We start from the raw sequence: 20,213 nt of genomic DNA, 5'->3' as shown, positions 1-20,213 counted from the left end.
ACGATGTATAGTTCGATTCCCAAATGAATCACTCTCGATTCTTTTAGCTGAACCGAGATGTCAGTTATGAATGAACAGTACTTTTCATGATCATAAGCACTTATCAGTCAGGTGCAGCGTTTATACTGAATCAATGTGAATCACTTACTGAGCTTCTGTAATTTAAATGCTTGACCGTTGTTTATATAAGATTTTAAGCCATGTAAATATAGTAAAATTGCAGTAAGCCTACATGCTTTTAATTTCAGCGTAGCCTAGATGCAAGTGTCAGCCTGGCTTGGCTGTGATGTGATAATATGACCAAAGCACAGAAGTTCCCTAATTTCGCAACGTCTAGTTATGACATCACTGAACTTGTCCCTCCTTAAGGAAGAAGTGAAAAGAGAAAGAGAAACCAGTTCCACTGCCATCACGACTTCACACATTCAGTGGGGCGAAGTCACGACTTGAGTACAGTGTTCCGTATTGTTTGTACCCAGCAATTTTGAGTCATCATGGGTAAGATGATTATTATCCTGAGCTAAATACCTTAATTCATAGGATATTGTGATATTATAGCAATACATTAATAATGTTTTTAAATAAATTATTTACAGACTTTTCTAAAGGCCTTCAGACGATACTTACCATGTATTTTCTAGCATGTGTTTATGGAGACATTATGAAAATAGACACCACCGGTGCATCAGAGGTGACAGCAAAACAGGACAAATTAACCGTAAAAGGTAGACCTATGACTGTTTAACTGGTCTGTCCAGTTACTTAAGTTATATGCATTGCGTGATTTATATCACCAATTTCCATTCAAAGGTGTCGAGGCTTCCAAAAAACTGGCTGAGCATGATCTGGCCCGAATGGAGAACTATAAGAGTAAGATCATCAAAGTCGGTACAGCAAAGCAGATGGACCCAGCTGTGATTGCTGCCATCATATCCAGAGAGTCCAGAGCAGGAGCTGCTCTAAAGGATGGATGGGGCGATCATGGCAATGGCTTTGGCCTCATGCAGGTTGGTCAGAAGATCTGACTTACTCTATTTGAAAAGACAATGCAACAATAATCTTTATATGAGGTGCATAAGACACATATAAGATGATAGGCTGTTAAGTCTGAATCTGGACTTTAAATAGACACACTTATTATAGATAATTCATGCAAAACATTTTTGGCACTGAGAAAGAATTAAAGTTTTATATTGCTTTGTATATAGTTAAATGTTATAATTTGCATTCTTTGGCCTTTTTGCAAACAGGAACAGTTAATGATGACACACAATATTATAGGATAGTTGGGAGAGATCAAGAAATTACACAAGCCAGTTTCAAACCACATGAATGCAACATGTCAGAGCGTGTAGACTGCAAGCCATGCCTCCATATAATGTGCAAATCTGAAAACTTGTTTGTGTCACATTAAAAGTAGATGCTGTTCTTTTTTCATTTATTGTGTAAAGGGGATTTTTCCCGACTTCCCTTTTCAAACCACAAGTTCCCCTGCAGCGCTTCCTTTAACTAGCTGTAGGTTAATATTAAATTGTTCTCTTCGTTGCTTATGTTTCTTTTCAGGTTGACAAACGCTACCACAAGCTGGTAGGTACATGGGACAGTGAGGAACATCTCACACAAGGGACTGAGATACTCATTGGCTTTATTAATGACATCAGAGCAAAGTTTCCCCAGTGGACAAAAGAGCAATGCTTTAAAGGTAATTAACTCTCATTAAGACCTTAATTAACTCTCAAAATTAACTGAGAAGTGCACGAGGCCTTGATTTTCTGTTTTTAGGATTTTTATTGATTTACTGAATTTGGTTAAATAAAAAAATAAAAAAACTGAAGTTTAGAAGACTTCACAAAACTTTCAGAAAAAAAATGTACAGGCTGAGTATATCTCAGAGCATAAAAGTAAATGCATTATTCAAAATATTATTTCGGTTCTTGGCTTGATTTCATATCTCTATAATATCTGTTTCAGGGGGAATATCAGCCTACAACGCTGGAGTGAAGAACGTCCGTACATATGAGCGCATGGACGTGGGCACCACTGGCGGTGATTACTCCAATGATGTTGTTGCCAGAGCCCAGTGGTTTAAAAGCAAGCGTTACTGAAGAAAAACAGTCATGATTCAACTTTTTGTTCATTCTGACCATTGTTTACTGTTCTTTATTTGGTATTGCAATTGTTTGGATGAAATAAAACTTGTTTTTTTACTCACACCAAATGTTTTTCATGTAACACATACAATACAGTATATCTGATGCCTTTCCAGATACATATTACAGTTGTTTAAAGCACAAACAAATCAGATTTGAATGGTCTTATTTCTTACCTTATACTCAGCCAAGTGCAAGAACAACTTCCTGTTACTAGTCGGCACAATCATTTTATGCCTAATTGCTTATAATTCACAAACCATACATGCTAGAATCGAGTCATCAAATTCAGTCTATTCTTTTATATGTTTTACTTTAAATTTGTCTGTTTTTGTTTGTTTATTGTTTTAGGCTCTTTCATTGAAAGTGCTTTTCAGAGGATGACTGCCAAATTGTATCAAATTCTGGCTATTGGGGGCCTGAATTAATCCTACAACCATTTGATAAGAAACTTTGAAATTTGGCATCCTTTTACAATGGTACAAAAAATTCGATTTACCACAAACTTTAATTTTATCACTCTTCACTTCCTTTGTTGCCTGCACCTGCAAAGTTAGTGCTTTCACTTCCATCTAGTAGATTTATCGAAAGATATGATTACCATTTTCAAGGTGTATGAACTATGAAGCACCTGATAAACCCGTACATTTATCTTTTAGCAGCTAGGGTGTGCCATAAGAAAAAAAAGTGAATTCAAAATTTTGCAATCCCACATGAAGTAGCTATGTGTATGTATAAGTAATTTTAAAATGATTAGTACTGAGAATAAAAATGTAGAGTTAAGTGCAGTTTAGTGCAGTTCACTTAACTGATTTGCTGAATTTTGAAATGATACTGTTTCATTCTGTTTTGACTTGCCATTCAAATATTAAATGTATTATATTAAAATTATTATATTAATAATATATTAATAAATATTATTATATTAAGTTTCATATTAAACTTGGTTGAAATTTCTGTGAACTGTACATATCTTACCATATTCACATTAAAAATACCTCATATATTGTTCCTGGCTTTCAGTCACATGACTGGCATAGAGGCCTGCAGAGCAAAACATGCACACGCCTACCAAATATTTAGATGACCTCTCAAAAGGAGAAAAACAAATATGTGTGAATAAATGTGTGAATAAGACACTTGTAAACTCTTAATATGAAAAAACACATAATGCCCTGACATACAAAGACATTAAATATCAAATTCTGTATACACCTAATTATGATGCATACAGGCAAGCAGTTGATGCAGGATGCAATGTGCCATGGTCTTCTACGGGGAAACGCTTAATGTGAAACTTTGTGCATTGCATTCATTTAATTTTGGTTTTATTTGTTTGCCTGTAAACTACACTTGTTTCTACAGACACACCCAAGAGCAGAACAGCTCTAGTGTTTTCAGACGCTCTGATTACAACACGATCACAGCTGGAAAGATGCAAGCTTTGTTTCCAAGTGTCCAAATTAAGATATGGTGTCATTGCCAAAACTGTTAGACACTTCTTCTAATGCAATGTATTGTTCCCTTTATTTCAGGTATCCAGAAATTATATCTGTTGTTGTCTTTGAACAGGAGTCAACTGCAGTTTTTCTAATGGAAATGTGTAACGCCACGCCAGCAGAGGGAGCCCTCACCAGAGTATTGACTGTTCACCACTCCCTCTGCTTCTACAGTCATTTCCTGTTTGGGACTATTTAACATGTGCTAGCTAGCATGTCACTTCACTGCGAAGTATTGCCAGTTAACCTGCCTTACCAAGAGTTTTCCTTGTGAGTATTCTGACTGCCTGTTTGATCACAATTCTGCCTGTTATCTCGTGCACGTCTTAAAGGGGTACCAAGATCAGTTCAGTAAACTTCAAGCAGTCAACGAGCACTTGACGAGCTACATCCAGTCACTTCCAGCAACCACACCTAGAGCGGTGAGTTTTGCACTACCATTAATTAGATGGGTCTGCTGATAGATGTCGAGGCTTTGTTCGTCAAGTAAAGATTTATTTCGACAATCAGGAGGACAAGTTTAATTCTGACGAAAAGAAATGTGCTGTCATGATGTCCTTGTTGTCTGGGAAGGCGATTGACTGGGCTGCAGCTGTTTGAGATACTGACATGAGATTCAGACGATCCTTTGACTATTTCCTGCAACCTCTTTAAGAAGTGTTTGAATATCCCACAGGGGGCAAGGATATATCAACTCAACTTCTACAAATGTCGCAAGGAAACAGAACAGCCGCAGAGTACGCCATCTTGTTTCGCACCCTCGCTGCTCAGAGTGGGTGGAATGACGTTTCCCTAAAAGCCATATTCCAGAAAAGTCTCAACACCGATCTCCAGGCAGAGCTTGCATGTAAAGGAGAAAATTCATAGTTTACTGACTTCGTCACGCTTGCAATTAGGATGGATAATTTGATGAGACAGACTCCGCGAGGAAAGTATATGAAGGAAATACCGCATGTTACCACGACTGTAAATAAAACTATAACGCCCGAAGAACCCATGCAAGTCAACTATACCAAACTTTCTGAAAGTGAACGAGCACGGCGATGCCATCTCCGTCTCTGTTTCTACTGCGATGAACCAGGCCATCGTTGCCAGAGTTGTCCACACAAGGCCCAGAAACCCATTCTGGTAAAAATGAAACACTTGTCTATACCTAATAATCAATCCTTCAAACTTCCCCTTACCTTGAAACATGAAGAGCTGCCCATCTCATTAACAGCAATGTCGATTCCAGAGCTGCATTAAATCTCATTCATGAAGATATCGTCATGAAGTATAACTTACCCTTCCAACCATGTAACCCACCCATCAAGATCAAAGCCATCAATGACACAGCAATTGGAACTGGAATAACTCAACAAAATAAGACGCTTACCTCGCAAGTGGTGTTATTTCACTTGGGATATCATGGAGGAGATTCAAAGGGAACAGATCCAAGATCCAGCTCCTACCAACTGCCCTCCTAACCTCCATTATGTTCCACAAAGTCTATTAAAAGTCTAGTCAAAATCAGGAACTAGGCAGATACCTACGGTCCCATTGCAGCAGAGAACAGCATAGATGGTCAGAATTCCTACCATGGGCAGAGTATGCACAGAACTCACTGACTCATTCGTCAACAGGCCTAACCCCTTTCCAGTGTGTCCTCGGATACCAACCCCCTATGTTCCCGTGGTCTGGCGAAACAACATCATCATCATTCCCCACTGTGAATGACTGGATTCGTCGGAGCGAGAGGGTGTGAGACAGTGCTCACGTCTGCCTACAACAAGCTGCAGGAACTCTAGGCTAACAAGCGACGTCATCCACATCCATCCTACCAACCACGACAACGGGTCTGGCTCTCAACACGGGATCTCAAGTTGCAGCTACCAAGCAGGAAGCTCAGCCCAAGGTACGTTGGCCCTTTCAAAATTCTACGAAGAATCAATTAAGTCACATACAAATTAGAGCTTCCTGCTAACTACCGTATCTCTCCATCCTTCCATGTCTTACTGCTGAAACCGGTCCACACGGATGCTAACCCCAATCATGAGGCTCAAGAGCCACCACCGCCACTGGACATTGATGGAGCACCAGCCTACACGGTCAAGGAATTACTGGACTTGAGAAGGAGAGGGGGTCAGCTCCAATATTTTGTGGACTGGGAGGGCTATGGACCTGAGGAGAGGTCATGGGTAGCCGCCGGCCAAATTCCGGATCCGTCTCTCATGGAGGACTTCCATCGAGCCAGACCGGATCGACCAGCGCCACGACCACGGGGACGTCCGCATCGAGTGCCAGGAGGCACTCCTAGGGAGGGGGATTCTGTAATGCCACGCCAGCAGAGGGAGCCCTCACCAGAGTATTGACTGTTCACCACTCCCTCTGCTTCTACAGTCATTTCCTGTTTGGGACTATTTAATATGTGCTAGCATGTCACTTCACTGCGAAGTATTGCCAGTTAACCTGTCTTGCCGAACGTTTTCCTTGTGAGTATTTAGACTGCCTGTTTGATCACGATTCATCTTTACTTAATGTTTTAACGTGTTAAGCTACTTCCAGTGTTTTGTTTCCTGGTTTTCATAGACTGGCTGTGATAGGTGGGTTTGACCTTAAAGACACAGTACACTTTTTTTTTCTTGACTGTCTACTGTACGTGGCGCTGCTTACAGTGCGAACCGAAAAATAAAACAACTCTTTTGACTTGGATCCAGTGAATAATAAATATACAGCGATACCAGCATACTCTTATAACCAAAACAAATTATTCTTATGAGCCGTTTCTTATTAGTGAATCAACTCACACGGTGTATAGTTCAATTCCCAAATGAATCACTCTTGTGAGTCGATTCTTTTAGCTGAACCGAGATGTCAGTTATGAATGAACAGTACTTTTCATGATCATAAGCACTTATCAGTCAGGTGCAGCGTTTATACTGAATCAATGTGAATCACTTACTGAGCTTCTGTAATTTAAATGCTTGACCGTTGTTTATATAACATTTTAAGCCATGTAAATATAGTAAAATTGCAGTAAGCCTACATGCTTTTAATTTCAGCATAGCCTAGATGCAAGTGTCAGCCTGGCTTGGCTGTGATGTGATAATATGACCAAAGCACAGAAGTTCCCTAATTTCGCAACGTCTAGTTATGACATCACTGAACTTGTCCCTCCTTAAGGAAGAAGTGAAAAGAGAAAGAGAAACCAGTTCCACTGCCATCACGACTTCACACATTCAGTGGGGCGAAGTCACGACTTGAGTACAGTGTTCCGTATTGTTTGTACCCAGCAATTTTGAGTCATCATGGGTAAGATGATTATTATCCTGAGCTAAATACCTTAATTCATAGGATATTGTGATATTATAGCAATACATTAATAATGTTTTTAAATAAATTATTTACAGACTTTTCTAAAGGCCTTCAGACGATACTTACCATGTATTTTCTAGCATGTGTTTATGGAGACATTATGAAAATAGACACCACCGGTGCATCAGAGGTGACAGCAAAACAGGACAAATTAACCGTAAAAGGTAGACCTATGACTGTTTAACTGGTCTGTCCAGTTACTTAAGTTATATGCATTGCGTGATTTATATCACCAATTTCCATTCAAAGGTGTCGAGGCTTCCAAAAAACTGGCTGAGCATGATCTGGCCCGAATGGAGAACTATAAGAGTAAGATCATCAAAGTCGGTACAGCAAAGCAGATGGACCCAGCTGTGATTGCTGCCATCATATCCAGAGAGTCCAGAGCAGGAGCTGCTCTAAAGGATGGATGGGGCGATCATGGCAATGGCTTTGGCCTCATGCAGGTTGGTCAGAAGATCTGACTTACTCTATTTGAAAAGACAATGCAACAATAATCTTTATATGAGGTGCATAAGACACATATAAGATGATAGGCTGTTAAGTCTGAATCTGGACTTTAAAAAGAGACACTTATTATAGATAATTCATGCAAAACATTTTTGGCACTGAGAAAGAATTAAAGTTTTATATTGCTTTGTATATAGTTAAATGTTATAATTTGCATTCTTTGGCCTTTTTGCAAACAGGAACAGTTAATGATGACACACAATATTATAGGATAGTTGGGAGAGATCAAGAAATTACACAAGCCAGTTTCAAACCACATGAATGCAACATGTCAGAGCGTGTAGACTGCAAGCCATGCCTCCATATAATGTGCAAATCTGAAAACTTGTTTGTGTCACATTAAAAGTAGATGCTGTTCTTTTTTCATTTATTGTGTAAAGGGGATTTTTCCCGACTTCCCTTTTCAAACCACAAGTTCCCCTGCAGCGCTTCCTTTAACTAGCTGTAGGTTAATATTAAATTGTTCTCTTCGTTGCTTATGTTTCTTTTCAGGTTGACAAACGCTACCACAAGCTGGTAGGTACATGGGACAGTGAGGAACATCTCACACAAGGGACTGAGATACTCATTGGCTTTATTAATGACATCAGAGCAAAGTTTCCCCAGTGGACAAAAGAGCAATGCTTTAAAGGTAATCAACTCTCATTAAGACCTTAATTAACTCTCAAAATTAACTGAGAAGTACACGAGGCCTTGATTTTCTGTTTTTAGGATTTTTATTGATTTACTGAATTTGGTTAAATAAAAAAACTGAAGTTTAGAAGACTTCACAAAACTTTCAGAAAAAAAATGTACAGGCTGAGTATATCTCAGAGCATAAAAGTAAATGCATTATTCAAAATATTATTTCGGTTCTTGGCTTGATTTCATATCTCTATAATATCTGTTTCAGGGGGAATATCAGCCTACAACGCTGGAGTGAAGAACGTCCGTACATATGAGCGCATGGACGTGGGCACCACTGGCGGTGATTACTCCAATGATGTTGTTGCCAGAGCCCAGTGGTTTAAAAGCAAGCGTTACTGAAGAAAAACAGTCATGATTCAACTTTTTGTTCATTCTGACCATTGTTTACTGTTCTTTATTTGGTATTGCAATTGTTTGGATGAAATAAAACTTGTTTTTTTACTCACACCAAATGTTTTTCATGTAACACATACAATACAGTATATCTGATGCCTTTCCAGATACATATTACAGTTGTTTAAAGCACAAACAAATCAGATTTGAATGGTCTTATTTCTTACCTTATACTCAGCCAAGTGCAAGAACAACTTCCTGTTACTAGTCGGCACAATCATTTTATGCCTAATTGCTTATAATTCACAAACCATACATGCTAGAATCGAGTCATCAAATTCAGTCTATTCTTTTATATGTTTTACTTTAAATTTGTCTGTTTTTGTTTGTTTATTGTTTTAGGCTCTTTCATTGAAAGTGCTTTTCAGAGGATGACTGCCAAATTGTATCAAATTCTGGCTATTGGGGGCCTGAATTAATCCTACAACCATTTGATAAGAAACTTTGAAATTTGGCATCCTTTTACAATGGTACAAAAAATTCGATTTACCACAAACTTTAATTTTATCACTCTTCACTTCCTTTGTTGCCTGCACCTGCAAAGTTAGTGCTTTCACTTCCATCTAGTAGATTTATCGAAAGATATGATTACCATTTTCAAGGTGTATGAACTATGAAGCACCTGATAAACCCGTACATTTATCTTTTAGCAGCTAGGGTGTGCCATAAGAAAAAAAAAAGGGAATTCAAAATTTTGCAATCCCACATGAAGTAGCTATGTGTATGTATAAGTAATTTTAAAATGATTAGTACTGAGAATAAAAATGTAGAGTTAAGTGCAGTTTAATGCAGTTCACTTAACTGATTTGCTGAATTTTGAAATGATACTGTTTCATTCTGTTTTGACTTGCCATTCAAATATTAAATGTATTATATTAAAATTATTATATTAATAATATATTGATAAATATTATTATATTAAGTTTCATATTAAACTTGGTTGAAATTTCTGTGAACTGTACATATCTTACCATATTCACATTAAAAATACCTCATATATTGTTCCTGGCTTTCAGTCACATGACTGGCATAGAGGCCTGCAGAGCAAAACATGCACAGGCCTACCAAATATTTAGATGACCTCTCAAAAGGAGAAAAACAAAGATGTGTGAATAAATGTGTGAATAAGACACTTGAAAACTCTTAATATGAAAAAACACATAATGCCCTGACATACAAAGACATTAAATATCAAATTCTGTATACACCTAATTATGATGCATACAGGCAAGCAGTTGATGCCGGATGCAATGTGCCATGGTCTTCTACGGGGAAACGCTTAATGTGAAACTTTGTGCATTGCATTCATTTAATTTTGGTTTTATTTGTTTGCCTGTAAACTACACTTGTTTCTACAGACACACCCAAGAGCAGAACAGCTCTAGTGTTTTCAGACGCTCTGATTACAACACGATCACAGCTGGAAAGATGCAAGCTTTGTTTCCAAGTGTCCAAATTAAGATATGGTGTCATTGCCAAAACTGTTAGACACTACTTCTAATGCAATGTCTTGTTCCCTTTATTTCATTTCCTGTTTGGGACTATTTAACATGTGCTAGCTAGCATGTCACTTCACTGCGAAGTATTGCCAGTTAACCTGCCTTACCAAGAGTTTTCCTTGTGAGTATTCGGACTGCCTGTTTGATCACGATTCTGCCTGTTATCTCGTTCACGTCTCTTGTATTGCCCCTTTGGATATATTGCTTGATTGGACTGATGTTTGTGTTTGACCTGTTCGCCTGCTACTCGTCTCTGCCTACTGGATAACCCCTGTGTATGTTGAAAGATCGGACTGCCCTTACGGTATTGACAAATTGCCTGGTAACACGACTCTGATTGTACAATCTTCCTTTAATAAACTCCTGCAAATGGATCCACATTCTGCCTCAGCCTCTTCGTTACAGAATACTTCGCCTCAACTGAATCCAGCGGAAGTTTCTAACATGCAAGCGGCGTTCGCTTATCAAAGTGAAGTCTTAAAGGGGTACCAAGATCAGTTCAGTAAACTTCAAGCAGTCAACGAGCACTTGACGAGCTACATCCAGTCACTTCCAGCAACCACACCTAGAGCGGTGAGTTTTGCACTACCATTAATTAGATGGGTCTGCTGATAGATGTCGAGGCTTTGTTCGTCAAGTAAAGATTTATTTCGACAATCAGGAGGACAAGTTTAATTCTGACGAAAAGAAATGTGCTGTCATGATGTCCTTGTTGTCTGGGAAGGCGATTGACTGGGCTGCAGCTGTTTGAGATACTGACATGAGATTCAGACGATCCTTTGACTATTTCCTGCAACATCTTTAAGAAGTGTTTGAATATCCCACAGGGGGCAAGGATATATCAACTCAACTTCTACAAATGTCGCAAGGAAACAGAACAGCCGCAGAGTACGCCATCTTGTTTCGCACCCTCGCTGCTCAGAGTGGGTGGAATGACGTTTCCCTAAAAGCCATATTCCAGAAAAGTCTTAACACCGATCTCCAGGCAGAGCTTGTATGTAAAGGAGAAAATTCATAGTTTACTGACTTCGTCACGCTTGCAATTAGGATGGATAATTTGATGAGACAGACTGCGCGAGGAAAGTATATGAAGGAAATACCGCCTGTTACCACGACTGTAAATAAAACTAGAACGCCTGAAGAACCCATGCAAGTCAACTATACCAAACTTTCTGAAAGTGAACGAGCATGGTGATGCCATCTCTGTTTCTACTGTGGTGAACCAGGCCATCGTTGCCAGAGTTGTCCACACAAGGCCCAGAAACCCATTCTTGTAAATATGAAACCCTTGTCTATACCTAATAATCAATCCTTCAAACTTCCCCTTACCTTGAAACATGAAGAGCTGCCCATCTCATTAACAGCAATGTCGATTCCAGAGCTGCATTAAATCTCATTCATGAAGATATCGTCACGAAGTATAACTTACCCTTCCAACCATGTAACCCACCCATCAAGATCAAAGCCATCAATGACACATCAATTGGAACTGGAATAACTCAACAAACTAAGACACTTACCTCGCAAGTGGTGTTATTTCACTTGGGATATCATGGAGGAGATTCAAAGGGAACAGATCCAAGATCCAGCTCCTACCAACTGCCCTCCTAACCTCCATTATGTTCCACAAAGTCTATTAAAAGTCTAGTCAAAATCAGGAACTAGGCAGATACCTACGGTCCCATTGCAGCAGAGAACAGCATCGATGGTCAGAATTCCTACCATGGGCAGAGTATGCACAGAACTCACTGACTCATTCGTCAACAGGCCTAACCCCTTTCCAGTGTGTCCTCGGATACCAACCCCCTATGTTCCCGTGGTCTGGCGAAACATCATCATTCCCCACTGTGAATGACTGGATTCGTCGGAGCGAGAGGGTGTGAGACAGTGCTCACGTCTGCATACAACAAGCTGCAGGAACTCTAGGCTAACAAGCGACGTCATCCACATCCATCCTACCAACCACGACAACGGGTCTGGCTCTCAACACGGGATCTCAAGTTGCAGCTACCAAGCAGGAAGCTCAGCCCAAGGTACGTTGGCCCTTTCAAAATTCTACGAAGAATCAATTAAGTCGCATACAAATTAGAGCTTCCTGCTAACTACCATATCTCTCCATCCTTCCATGTCTTACTGCTGAAACCGGTCCACACGGATGCTAACCCCAATCATGAGGCTCAAGAGCCACCACCGCCACTGGACATTGATGGAGCACCGGCCTACACGGTCAAGGAATTACTGGACTTGAGAAGGAGAGGGGGTCAGCTCCAATATTTTGTGGACTGGGAGGGCTATGGACCTGAGGAGAGGTCATGGGTAGCCGCCAGCGAAATTCCGGATCCGTCTCTCATGGAGGACTTCCGTCGAGCCAAACCGGATCGACCAGCGCCACGACCACGGGGACGTCCGCATCGAGTGCCAGGAGGCACTCCTAGGGAGGGGGATTCTGTAATGCCACGCCAGCAGAGGGAGCCCTCACCAGAGTATTGACTGTTCACCACTCCCTCTGCTTCTACAGTCATTTCCTGTTTGGGACTATTTAATATGTGCTAGCATGTCACTTCACTGCGAAGTATTGCCAGTTAACCTGTCTTACCGAACGTTTTCCTTGAGTATTTTGACTGCCTGTTTGATCACGATTCTGCCTGTTATCTCGTTCACGTCTCTTGGATTGCCCCTTTGGATATATTGCTTGATTGGACTGATGTTTGTGTTTGACCTGTTGACCTGCCTACTCGTCTCTGCCCACTGGATAACCCCTGTGTATGTTGAAAGATCGGACTGCCATTACGGTATTGACACATTGCCTGGTAACACGACTCTGATTGTACGATCTTCCTTTAATAAACTCCTGCAAATGGATTCGCATTCTGCCTCAGCCTCTTTGTTACAAAATGTAGTTACTCATATCGAAATGAGAATTTTTTTTAAATGATGCCATTGCATATAACAAGAATTATTACTTTTACAGGTGTTAATGTCTTCACAGTAATTCTTATTCTGGGTGATTAAATGAGACCTAGATTGCCATATCCATATGTCTCTCTTGTCTGCATGCATTGAATGCAGGTGCAAAACTTCTTGATAAAGCTTGTGGTTCTCACTGATAGTGTCAGGGCGAGACAGAGGACCCAGAGGCGAATGACCGGAAAACAAACAGTTTATTAGAGCCGTAGAAAACTTAGAGAACAAAAGAAAGACTGCCGAGCACCGGCTCTTGAGGGTGAATGCAGCTGGCAAAACAGAAATGGTCCACAAAGGGAGAAGGAGTCCAGGGCTTGTCAGAGGGCTTATGGCGAGCAGGTGGCACAGATCCACACCAACAGACTCGCATCGCAGATGGAAAGTAACCAGACAAGCTCTGGCAGCAAGAGGACTGTACGGAGAACAGGTAAGACGAGCACGGACTATACAGCACAAACAAGACTGAGACAAAACTAACAATAAGTATGAGGATAGCTTGGGATGAGATGTTTAATGACACATTAGCTTATACAATAATCTGGAAGAACGCAGAGGTAACGGCAGAAGGAAATAGCAGTGAGAATTAGGGTGCTTCTCAATATCCCTCCTCGTCTCCTCGCTCCTCCGTCCTCCATCCTATGACCCGGAAACCGTTTGAGCACAGCATCTTGAAGCACATCTCAATTCTCTAATTGCACCACGAGGAGGTGAGGATCGAGGAGGGAGGAGGCTTCATGAGGAGCGATGAGCGAGGAAACACAGGTGTATCCTATGTGGAAGTCTTTTATCAACTTAACGTGATGCATGTATAAATTCTCCTCCCCCTTCACATCTGTTGTATTAATTTGTATTTATATTTTACCTTTTAACTTCAAATAAACCATGCATGTCATATATTTCAAACAGGGCATCTTGCTTTATTAATATCTATTATGAATGTCTTAATTTACAAACTTTAACAACATAAGGATAGATCCCTTTAATCACAGCTGAGGACACTTTGAAGTACCGCTGAAGGGAGTGAGGATAAATCATTTCACTTCAAGTCCTCCATCTTCACGTCTTTTCCTTGCATCCTTCCCTCGCATCCTGAAGTGGTGGAGCTAAGATACGAGGAAAGGAACCAAAGAAAGGAAACAAGGATGCACTAAAGCACCCTTAGAGTATAGAAGGAAAAGGTGTGTAGATGATCAGTGCAAGCACTGATTGCAGTAGCGAACAGCTGAGCTAAAGTGGCAGTAATGACAGGAGAGAGAGAGAGAGAGAAAGGGAAAAACTCACACCTGACTCATGACAGATAGAGGGAGATGTAAAACTCATTTATTCACTCACATCATATGTCTTTTTGTGTAACACATGTAGAATTTTGTGAACCTTTTAGAATTTTCTATATTTCTGCATAGATATGACCCAAAACATATTTTTGCACAAGTACTAAAAAGTAGGAAAAGAGAACCCAATCAAACAAATGGGACAAAAATATTTTCAAAAATATTTTCACAAATATGTCAAACTCCAGCTGGTCCAAAATGCAGCAGCTAGAGTTTTCACTAGAACCAGGAAGTATGAACATATTAGCCCGGGTTCTGTCAACACTGCACTGGCTTCCTATTAAACAAAAGATTTTAAAATCTTGCTTATTACTTATAAAGCCCTGAATGGTTTAGCACCTCAGTATTTGAACAAGCTATTATTGCACTACAGTCCTCCACATCCGCTGTGTTCTCAAAACTCAGGCAATTTGATAATACCTAGAATATCTAAATCAACTGCAGGCGGCAGATCCTTTTCCCATTTAGCACCTAAACTCTGGAATAACTAACTAACATAGGTAGAACACCTGTTTGGGAGGCAGATACACTCAGTTTAAATCTAGATTAAAGACCTATCTCTTTAACCTGGTTTACACATAACACAATAGGCTTTCTCTATTTTTTGTTTAATTGAAACTGCTTTTCAGAGGACAACTGCCAAAACTATTCAATTATGGTGGCCATTATTAAACTTACAACCATTTTATTAAAGAAGTTCAAATTTGGGAGGTTTTACCTTGGTATAAGTGCTAAGATTTCCCACAAGCTTTCATTTTATTTTCTTCACTTCCTTCTTGTGCGTGCACCTGCAATGTTAGGGCTTTCCCTAGAATCTAGCTGATTCATCAAAAGTGATGATAAACGTTATTAAAGTGTATGAAGCACCTTATAAACCTGTTCGTTCATGATTAATGGATAGGGTTTACTCAAATAATGAGACATAAACAAACAGGGAAATACAAAATTTTGTAACCTTACATTTCTCCACACTTTAGAGGAAGAACATCTGAGATAAACAGAGAAACCACTCCCTCTGTGATCATATATAATCCGGCCCTGCTGAGGTCTGATTTATTGAAAAGGTTCATCAGACTCAGCGATTTGCTCTTACATAGCAGTTCTACATTAACATCATGGGTAAGTCATATAATATCATGTGCTGACTGTTACTGTCTCAATAATGAAGAGCAGTTTGTGATAAGATAAAACTGCTTGAATATTCTGAATAAATAATTATTTATTGACTTGAAAGGGCTTGATATTTTCCATGTTGTTTTTAGCATACATTTATGGAGACATCCTAAAAATAGACACCACTGGTGCATCAGAGGTGACAGCAAAACAGGACAAATTAACCATTAAGGGTGAGAATGCATGACGACATAAAAATCACTTATGGCACTTTTGTTTCATTTGCCAATATATGCAATGAGCACTATGTTACAATATTTTTTAAAAATGATCTAAATATACCATAGGGGTTGAAGCATCTAAAAAACTGGCTGAGCACGATCTTGTCCGGGTGGAGATATACAAGAGTATGATCACTAAAGTTGGCAAAGCAAAGTAGATAGATCCGGCTGTGATTGCTGCCATTATATCCAGAGAGACCAGAGCTGGAGCCCTCCTGAAGAATGGATGGGAACCCAAAGGCAATGGCTTTGGCCTTGTGCAGGTTCATTACAACTATAAATCTACTCTATTTAAAATTTTATTAGACCTAAGATAAGGCTTATACATGTATGAGTGCACATAAATGGTTCAGGGTGTTTGTCTCAATAATCATCCATGCAAAGTGCTACTAAATATTTCTGCTGGTTTAAAGCTTGATTTTATTTTATTATTTTTTTTCAGGTTGACAAACGCTACCACACTCCAGTTGGTGCATGGGACAGTGAGCAACATGTCACACAAGCTACAGAGATACTCATTGGCTTCATAAAAAAAATTAAAGTAAATTTTCCCGATTGGACACAAGAGCAATGCTTTAAAGGTAATAGACTTCCACTCTCAGAAACCACAAACTGTGTCTTGTTTCAGAAACTATGCACATTAGATTCATCAGAGAACAGAGAAGTGCAAGAATGATGATTTGAAAATAATATTAAATAATAAATCTTAAATTCTCTTAAATATAATGTTACCAGTCTGATTGAGGTTTATGTGTCTGTTTCAGGTGGAATAGCAGCCTATAACAAAGGTCCGGAGAGAGTCACTTCGTATGAGAATATCGATGCCAAAACCCCTGGACTAGACTACTCCAATGATGTTGTTGCCAGAGCCCAATGGTTCAGAAGCAAGGGTTACTGAAGAATTTCAGTTACTGAGCTGTTAAACTATTGTGAAATATATACAATGTATTAGCGTCACTGAATTACTCCTCATTGATGAAGTTACTGTATTTGTATCGCTTAAACATAAATCCCTTTTAATATCTTTGTTTCTAGTATCTTTTGATTCAGTAAGTAATCCAATAACTAAGAGCGAAATTAGGTCACTTACAAACTTTTTTTTCCCCCCACTCAAATTCTCCATCTTATAAACAGTCTTGTCATAATCATGATAAAATGACCTCATATTCTACATTGTTCCTGGTTTTCAGTCACATGACTTGCACGGAAGCCTGCAGAGAACTCATGGCGTGCCAATAGTCCATCTTTTTCATGTCATAAACATTTAGATAACCTCTCAAATGAAGAAAAACAAAGATAAGTGTGAATAAAATTCAAGATTCAAACTGATTCAATAAATTCAACTGTCAACATAAGACAGTTATATTAAAAGATTTAATTTAGTGTACACCTTGATGGTGCATACCATATACAGTCAAGCAAATGAGGTCAGAATATGAATGCAATGTGCTGTTTATAAAGGCATTCTTTGGGAAAATTATTAATCTGCAACTTTATGCATTGCACTCATATTTGGGTTCATGTGTTTGCCTGTAAATTACAGTTGTTTCTACAGACACACCCAAAAGCAGAACAGCTAGCAGCACGGTTTACACTATAATTACAGCTGGAGAGATGCAAGCTTTTGTTTCCAAATGTCCTAAGTAAGATACGGTGTCAGTGGTGAAACTTTTAGATGCTTCTTCTAATGCAATGTCCTGGTTATATCTGTAATTGCAGTTTTTAAATTTAAAAAATTTAAGAAGGCCATTGCTGATTATAAAAATGATTACTTTTAAAAGTGAAGACTGAAGTTTTGTTATCCTTACAGTACTTCTATTCCTGTGTGATTAAATGTGACATAGCTTGCCATATCCACAAGGCTCTCTACAGGTCCTGAATGCAGCTCCCAGCAATATTATGTTCCTGCAAAAAAAAATAAAATAAAAAAAAAATGCAGTAATGTCAGCAAACTCCAGAGCATAGACAGAAAATATTTTTTTACATATGATTACCATATAAAATGTTTTCATTTTAATTAATGGTACTTGTGTTATAGTCACATTTTTATATAAATTGTAGAGTTAATTTTTTTTTACAGTATTCTGATTTGAAACCGTATATATGAACTGTATTCAAATTTAAATATTATAGCGGGAAGTAATATAATATAAAGTAATAAAGAAAAGGGAAGAAAAAACATTTAGTTTGCACGTATCTATATACATTTTACAAAAAGTGGCCCCCTTTATCTGAGTTCACTCGGAATATATTGAATTAAATTAGGTTTAATATTTAATGAGGGTAACCAACGGGTACAGTAGGCTTTGTTTTGGGTAAGGAGATGGTTAGGACAATAATTATGTGTAGCCTATGCAATTTAAAATGCATAGTTCCTTAAAATATATTCATTTACAGAATTGAATAGCAAGTGCTATACGTACAATATGTATGAAAGTGCTGCTTATACATACATTTCTTCCTGTCCCTCGTAACACAGTAAAGGATCAAACGAGACAGTATAGTAGGCTAGGCTAATATAACATAGCGATGAGTTTTCGGTAAGCTAATTTAAATACACTAGCCGCGTTTCCACTTTCGAGCTTAAACCGGGCGTGCTAGTGCCTGCCAGGCCAGTCGCGTTTTCACTGTCACTTCCGGGGCTTGATCATGCCTCGTCGGCACTTCCTCCGGGCCAACGGCCAGGGTTTTTTGGCCCGACGAAAACCTTGGGCCAAAGCGGGCCAGCTGGCGGAGTTTCTCTGCGTCTGGAGACCTCAGCGCTGCAGATCATTTCAGAAAGATAAGTTTGAAATGATATGTTTGAAATGACTTGATCCGATGTGGAATAGCGATCATCTGTTTCCTGTGGTCTTGTCCTGGTGGACATCTGAGACAAGGTCTTTACAGGGGATCTGTATCTGGGGCTCTAGATGTCCTGGTCTCCGCTGTCTTTCAGGGATGTAGAGGTCCTCTCTAGGTGCCGATCCACCATCTGGTCTGGATACGTACTGGATCCGGGTGACTGCAGTGACCCTCTGATCTGGATACAGACTGGATCTGGTGACTACGGTGACCTCGGAATAAGAGAAAAACAGACTAATATTAGCTTAGATGCCATTCTTCTAATGATGTAGCAAGTACATAGGGTGTTATGGGAAGTGTTTCCGGTTCCGGTTTACCTAATTAATGCAGCCTAAAAATCATTTAACGGATTTGGATATTAAAAGGATATTAGTATGTTATGTGTAAGCCAGGTTAAAGAGATGGGTCTTTAATCTAGATTTAAACTGCAAGAGTGTGTCTGCCTTCCGAACAATGTTAGGTAGGTTATTCCAGAGTTTAGGCACCAAATAGGAAAAGGATCTGCCGCCCGCAGTTGATTTTGATATTCTGTGTATTATCAAATTGCCTGAGTTTTGAGAATGTAGCGGACGTAGAGGATTATAATGTAAAAGGAGCTCATTCAAATACTGAGGTGCAAAACCATTCAGGGCTTTATAAGTAATAAGCAATATTTTAAAATCTATACAATGTTTGATAGGGAGCCAGTGCAGTGTTGATAGGACAGGGCTAATATGGTCATACTGCTGCATTTTGGACTAGCTGTAGTTTTTTTACTAAGCGTGCAGAACAACCACCCACTAAAGCATTCCAATAATCTAACCTTGAGGTCATAAATGCATGGATTAACATTTCTGCATTTGACATTGAGAGCATAGTCCGTAATTTAGATATATTTTTGAGATGAAAAAATGCAGTTTTACAAATGCTAGAAACTGACTTTCTAAGGAAAGATTGCGATAAAATAGCACACCTAGGTTCCTAACTGATGACGAAGAATTGACAGAGCAGCCATCAAGTCTTAGACAGTGTTCTAGGTTATTACAAGCAGAGTTTTTAGGTCCTATAATTAACACCTCTGTTTTTTCAGAATTTAGCAGTAAGAAATTACTCGTCATCCAGTTTTTTATATTGACTATGCATTCCATTAGTTTTTCAAATTGGTGTGTTTCACCGGGTCACAAAGAAATATAGAGCTGAGTATCATCAGCATAACAGTGAAAGCTAACAGCATGTTTCCTGATGATATTTCTCAAGGGTAACATATAGAGTGGGAAGAGTAGCGGCCCTAGTACTGAGCCTTGAGGTACTCCATGGGTATAGGGTCTAACATACATGTTGTTGGTTTAGATGATTTAACAAGTTTTTACAATTCTTCCTCTCCTATAGTAGAGAATGAGTGGAACTGTTCCTCAGGGGGTCTATAGTGCACTGTCTGATGCGATACTGTAGCTGATGGCTGAATGGTTACAATTTTATCTATAATAGTATCAATTTTAGAAGCAAAGTAGTTCATAAAGTCATTACTGCTGTGATGTTGGGAAATGTCGACACTTGTTGAGGCTTTATTTTTCGTTAATTTAGCCACTGTATTGAATAAATACCTGGG

At 39.2% G+C, this 20,213-nt stretch overlaps 2 protein-coding genes and 1 pseudogene across 4 annotated transcripts; all 3 read left to right on the top strand.

Moving 5' to 3' along the window:
* Nucleotides 1-337: 337 nt before the first annotated feature.
* On the top strand, nt 338-2,218 carry lygl1 (lysozyme g-like 1). 2 transcript variants are annotated; one of them, XM_059516433.1, is made up of 5 exons: nt 338-498; nt 597-725; nt 811-1,007; nt 1,564-1,702; nt 1,972-2,218. In XM_059516433.1, exons 1-5 carry the CDS (start codon nt 495-497, stop codon nt 2,103-2,105), a joined length of 603 nt encoding a protein of 200 aa, XP_059372416.1. In that variant the 5' UTR covers nt 338-494; the 3' UTR covers nt 2,106-2,218. The 2 variants fall into 2 exon arrangements, with proteins under 2 accessions (XP_059372416.1, XP_059372417.1); XM_059516434.1 differs by having other exon boundaries at nt 381-498; nt 642-725.
* Nucleotides 2,219-6,779: 4,561 nt separating this feature from the next.
* On the top strand, nt 6,780-8,652 carry LOC132109942 (lysozyme g-like). 2 transcript variants are annotated; one of them, XM_059516425.1, is made up of 5 exons: nt 6,780-6,940; nt 7,039-7,167; nt 7,253-7,449; nt 8,006-8,144; nt 8,406-8,652. In XM_059516425.1, exons 1-5 carry the CDS (start codon nt 6,937-6,939, stop codon nt 8,537-8,539), a joined length of 603 nt encoding a protein of 200 aa, XP_059372408.1. In that variant the 5' UTR covers nt 6,780-6,936; the 3' UTR covers nt 8,540-8,652. The 2 variants fall into 2 exon arrangements, with proteins under 2 accessions (XP_059372408.1, XP_059372409.1); XM_059516426.1 differs by having other exon boundaries at nt 6,823-6,940; nt 7,084-7,167.
* A 6,314-nt stretch (nt 8,653-14,966) lies between these two features.
* Nucleotides 14,967-16,868, top strand: LOC132109947 (lysozyme g-like; annotated as a pseudogene).
* The last annotated feature ends 3,345 nt before the right edge of the window (nt 16,869-20,213 follow it).

The sequence above is a fragment of the Carassius carassius genome, chromosome 29, assembly GCF_963082965.1.
Source record: "Carassius carassius chromosome 29, fCarCar2.1, whole genome shotgun sequence".
Lineage (NCBI taxonomy): Eukaryota > Metazoa > Chordata > Actinopteri > Cypriniformes > Cyprinidae > Carassius > Carassius carassius.
The sequence above is the reverse complement of the archived record's forward strand: the minus strand, read 5'-3'. Positions and strand labels throughout refer to the sequence as shown.

Coding starts and splice junctions, on each gene's coding strand:
- lygl1 (XM_059516433.1), top strand. Junction 1,008..1,563: donor ATGGCTTTGGCCTCATGCAG/GTTGGTCAGAAG, acceptor GTTTCTTTTCAG/GTTGACAAACGCTACCACAA. Junction 1,703..1,971: donor AAAAGAGCAATGCTTTAAAG/GTAATTAACTCT, acceptor TATCTGTTTCAG/GGGGAATATCAGCCTACAAC.
- LOC132109942 (XM_059516425.1), top strand. Junction 7,450..8,005: donor ATGGCTTTGGCCTCATGCAG/GTTGGTCAGAAG, acceptor GTTTCTTTTCAG/GTTGACAAACGCTACCACAA. Junction 8,145..8,405: donor AAAAGAGCAATGCTTTAAAG/GTAATCAACTCT, acceptor TATCTGTTTCAG/GGGGAATATCAGCCTACAAC.